The 5,480-nt window shown below is 41.8% G+C and overlaps 1 protein-coding gene across 1 annotated transcript; it reads right to left on the bottom strand.

The window, feature by feature from the left end:
* Window positions 1–1,229: 1,229 nt before the first annotated feature.
* Window positions 1,230–2,331, bottom strand: LOC121505976 (leucine-rich repeat-containing protein 4C). The gene is given in 2 exon segments (XM_041781435.1): window positions 1,230–1,313; window positions 1,315–2,331. Coding segments are annotated over 2 exon segments (1,101 nt in total).
* Between the last annotated feature and the right edge of the window lie 3,149 nt (window positions 2,332–5,480).

Raw genomic sequence — 5,480 nt, 5'->3', positions numbered from 1 at the left:
TCCTAAATTTACCCCCAAATCCATGAAGAAATTGGGAAATTCCCAAACAAATTTCTGAATATTCATCACAAAATCTCCCAACTTTTTAAGCATCGCTGTCTTGTCAATTATCTCAAAAATCATAAGAACAGAAATTATTCATTTTTTAGAGAAGCCAAGATGTAAAGTCCTCATATGTACATGCAGGGTCTCAGGAGGATATTTGATTTTTGTCTTGTAAAAACAAGATCATTCCTGTGGTCTTGTCATTACTTTATTCTGTCACTATCCTGGGATAAAAAGTTGGTTTTCCCATGTTGGCGAGATAATTTCTGTTAGTTTTCTCGAGATGTTAACCTGTTTATGTCACTCTCACAGGAGGACAACGAGAAAATGTATCTTTGCATCCCAAGCAATGACATAAATAAGTCAAGATCCCGAGAAAGCCGTTGAAATGATCATTTTATCACAGGAAAACAGAAAACTAAATTAATATACAACATATTAAACTATGTCCACTAAGAGCTTCTGTAGAAAACATTTTAGCCCTTTACAGTTTAATGACACCTCAGATTGGACCCCAAACATTGCTAAGTTCTAATCTATCTCTTGCTGTTTGTATTGAGAGCTGCATAAAAAAGAATTCACGCTGTGCTTTTCTTCTCCTAATTTCACTGCAGTACAATCTCAGTATAAAAGAAACCTGCGGCTGAGTATGAGTAAGACAGATTTTCACATGGGTGTAGTACCAGGAAACATCAAACCCCACCCATCTGGTGCTTCATGAACATGAAATTTAATTTCATTTAATGGCCTTTAACTGTAGTTAACCCACAGCACCACCTGAGGGCGCTGTAACCTTCTGTTTTACAGAAGCTTCCAGTTCCCTTCTGCTTGAATGAAAAGTTTCCAACCAATAAAATGTGAGTACACTGCATTTAATGGTTTCCAAACTTGAAGTCACATCAGAAGTGTTCACAACACAACAGCTGCTGCATCTGTTTTCATTAAAAATAATGTTGAAGGAGAGAAAAGGAGTTTGCATGTAAGTTTTGATAATTAATACAGTCCACTTAAATAAATAAATGTTAAAAACTCAATATATTGCCCAGTTCTAGTGGAGTTATTTTGCTATGCAGGAGAGGGGGAATCTAAGCAGCTGAATACAAAAAGGAGTGTAGATATTCCAGCATTATTTAAGGCTACGGCTGCCTTGAAGTAAAAAACAATCTTTTGTCTTTTATCATGTGTCAGAAAATAAAGAAGAGAGTAAAAAGAAGTGCTTTAATGGTCCGACTCATCTGAGAGCTCTCCCTGCTGCGTCCAGTGCTTCCCCCTCTTCCTCTTCTTCCTCTTCCTCTCGCCCATCAGCATGGCAGCCAGGACGGTTGTCACCACAGTGACGGTGATGATGAGCACAGTGACCGTCTCTGCGAGGCACAGCTCCGTGTCCACATCCATCAGTCGGTAGTCTTCTAGGACGCGTGGCTCCTTGCAGGTCAGGTTGTAGTAGTCGTCCAGGAAGAGCCGCTGGATGCTGCGCAGCTTCCGGAAAACTCTCTGCAGGTCGCAGTCGCAGTTCCAGGGGTTTCCCTCCAGCAGAATGTGGGTGCTGTAGGTGTGGATGCTCAGGAATGTCTTGAAGTAAATCGTTGACATCTGGTTGTGGGCCAGGTTGAGTAACGTCATGCTGGTGAGCGGTTTGAAGACACCTTTCTCCGTCTCGCTGATCTGGTTCCCGGCCAGGTTCAGGACCTCCAGGGAGCGTAGCATGGAGAAGATTCCGCTCCTCAGAGATGTCAGCTGGTTGTCCTGCAGGTGGAGCTGCCTCAGGGTGCTCATGGTGGAGAAGGACCTCACCTGGATGGTGTGGATTTTGTTACAGGACAGGTTTAACCTCTGCAAGCCATCCATGTGCATGAAGCTCTGACTGTCCAGGATGGTCAGTTGGTTGTGTGAGAGCTGCAGCTCCCGAAGGAAGGCCAGGCCGGCGGAGAATCCCTCTGCCAGGGCGGAGATTTGGTTCCAGCTCAGATCCAGTTTCTGCAGGAACTCCAGCTGAGAGAAGGCGCCGTCCTCCACCACGCTGATGTTGTTGTTCTGCAGCATGAGGACTCGCAGCTTACGGTTTTTGCTGAAGGAGTGAGTGGGGATGACGGAGATGTTGTTGTCAGACAGGTCGAGGAGCTCGGTGGCGGGCGGGACTCTGCTGGGCAGGTGGGTGAAGCGAGCTCTGGAGCAGATGGTGAACTTCAGATCTCCTCGACAGTCACAGCCCGGTCTGCACCAGCTGCTGTTGGACCTGGAGGATGCCTCCATCACCAGGAGGAGGAGTAAGAGCAGCTCCTTCATTGTTTCACAGGTCCCTGTGATGTAAAGATAGGGCAATTCAGTATGTTAAATTTATCTTATCAGAAAAAAACTTGATAAAGTATCCCAAACAAGCAGCAGCACATTAATTTTATGCAGAGAATATGTCTTAAGTAGTACAAAGACGTCTGTGTCTGGAAGATCCAGTCACTGGGCATCTAGTATTCCTGGCTACCATTACATCATGCAGACAAAAGAACACTCCAAGCAACTCAGACAAAAGGTTATTGAAAAGTAGAAGTCAGGGGATGGATACAAAAAAAGACATCAACATCCCCCCAAAATTCAGTCAAATCCATCATCAATAAATGGAAGGAATATGTCACATGTGTAAATCTGCCTAGATCAGACCGCCTTCACAAACTGAGTGAGCGTGCAAGAAGGAGACTAGTGAGAGAGGCCACCTATGACTAAGATTGGAGAGACTCTGCAGACAACAACTGTTGGCTGGGGGGTTCTTCACCAGTCAGAGCTTTATGGGAGAGTGGCAAAGAGAAAGACACTGTTGAAGAGAACTCTGATTAAATCTGGACTAGAGTTCACCAAAAGACATGTGGGAGACTCTATGGTCAAGTGGAATAAAGTTCTTTAGGATGATGAAACCAAAATGGTGCTTTTTGGCTATCAGACAATCCACACATCACAAAAAAACACACCATCCACACTGTGAAGAGTGGTGGTGGCAGCATCATGCTGTGGGGATGCTTCTCAGCAGCCAGCACTGGAAGGCTTGTAAAGAATGAATGCGGCAACATATCTGAAAATCCTGGAAGACAATCTTATTCAGTCTGCAAGAGAACTACGTCTCCAACAAAACAATGACCCAAAGCATACAACCAAAGCAGTGTCCAGATGTGGAAGCCTGATTAATACTTTCACTTATTTTACATTACATGTTTTTATTTGATTGCCTTTACGTTGCGTAGATGTGTCTTCACTTTGACATTAAAGAGTTTTGTTTTTTTTGTTAAAAAGCCAAATTATATTGGCATGGTTTGATTCATAAAATCAATAAAAGGAGGTGAGTACTTTTTATAGGCAATGCATATTAATTGTTTTTATGCTGCAGAATAATCTAAAAAAGGATATTACGTATGGCAGAAACTCTCCACGTAAACAAAATTGGCAGCCATCCAAGGTGCTGCTGCTGACTGAAGTGTCTGACCTACTTATAAGATCATGTGTGATGACACTGATACCAACATTTGAGTCTAAGCACTCTAATGAACCAGTATATGATTTGGTTTCCTGTATCTTTCCCTTGAAACCCTTCTTAAAGTGTCTGTCTGTATGCTGTAATTGCACTCCAAGTATTCTAACTCAAAGAGGACCCTTATATAGCATCAGCCTTTAGTGGGGACCTCCCTCTAATGAAATTTAACTTCCTGATAAAGTATCAGTCTTGTTGGTCATCTTGTGGGTCTTTTTGTCTTAACTATATTCAACAGTAGAAAGTTTCAGTGATGCCCCAGGATCTCCTGGGATCTACAGGGAATCAGAAGCCCTGTTTTTGGAAAACATTATTTTAGGACTGGCTTTTTCAGTCTGTTTAGACAGGCATTTGTCTGAGGAAGTCACTGGTTTCTGTATCATTCTTATAAAACAAACACACAAATAAGAAACACTTTGCATGTGTATTTCATCAGACAGATGTGCTGAGAAAGAACCCATCAAAAATAACAGGAAAACTTCAAAAATCTAAACTGACTGGGTGAACCAATACTCTGCTGATACATAGATATTTCATGGTAGATAGGATGGACTCATACAGAAACCTGCTTACGATCTCAAACACAAACGTGGTTTATAATATGGTATTTAGTGATGCAAAAGTACAAGTAACTACTCTTAAAACCAACCTTTATGTTTAGAAGTCCTGCTTCATTTTTAAATCTAGAACATTTATAATCAAACAAATGCAGAATTAGTTCTTTAAAGGAAGATAAATATCTGTTATTAAACATTTTTCCAGCCATCTTAGCTTGATTTAGTCCACTTGACTGATTATTAATGAGCCAAAGAAAACTTTAAGTACTTCTTCATACAACCACGACACCTTTACTTCCATTAAACTCAAAGACATTACAGCAAGAAGATGAGGATAAAAAATCTCCCATCCTGCCCTTTTAAAAGTATATTTCCCTCCTCTGTCAGTTTAATGTTTGGTTTTACCTGCAGCTGCTCCTCTGTCTGCTTAACCTCCTGACGGCCGTCAACAAGCCAGCGGCGGCAGGTGGAAACTGGACATGATGGAGGCGAGGGAGGAGGCGCGGGTTGTCACAGCTCGGAGAAGAAGAAGCTGATGAGCGACACCACAAAGACAGAGGGATGGAAAGAGACACACAGAGGGGGAGGAGGAGGGGGAGCGCGTCAATTATTCACCAGGCAGCACGGTGGCGCTGGGAGGGGGTTAACAGCGCTGACGAGGGGAGCTTTAAGAGATTGAAGCCAAAGTGGGCCACAGGGCGAGCATTAGAAGGTCTGGGCAGATTTGATTGATTGCAGGCGGACAGGGTGGCGTTTATCTCCAGGTTTACTCTGAGATTTATTTTTAATCACAGAACAAGTCAAAAGGTGCTTCAGCAGACAGATATCACTTTGATCCTTCAGCTTTTATAGCTGGAGAAGAAAATATTAAAGATGGAAAAGTACAAAAATACATGTTTAGAGGTAGTCTGGTGTCACGCACATGCACCTTTACTTTTAAAGCACTGAATTGAAGCTAAAATCTATGAGCTTAACACCTTTAAATATGCATGATAGATGACATGTTTTGCACTTCAGTTACCAGTACTGCAAATGTAACTTCTAACATGGATGACATAGTGAGCCTTCTTCATGTTTTATGTTATTATTTTGATCAAAACTTTTGTGGTATTCATTCATTTTCTGCATACATCAAGTAAATTACATTTATCTGATATGAGAAATGTTGTTATATAGAAAGAAATGAAGCATTGCATCTAGAACAAGCCTGTTTTTGTCAGCTAAGACTGTAAATTCACAACCTTAACAGCTCAAACTTTAAAGAATGACATCAAGCAGACCGACCGTGTAAAACACACAAACTTCACCTGGTTTACCACTACTCTTACATTTTGCATACATGAAATAGTTCGGTTTTTGTCATG

This window comes from Cheilinus undulatus, linkage group 24 (genome assembly GCF_018320785.1).
Source record: "Cheilinus undulatus linkage group 24, ASM1832078v1, whole genome shotgun sequence".
Lineage (NCBI taxonomy): Eukaryota > Metazoa > Chordata > Actinopteri > Labriformes > Labridae > Cheilinus > Cheilinus undulatus.
This window is presented reverse-complemented; position numbering and strand designations above follow the sequence as displayed.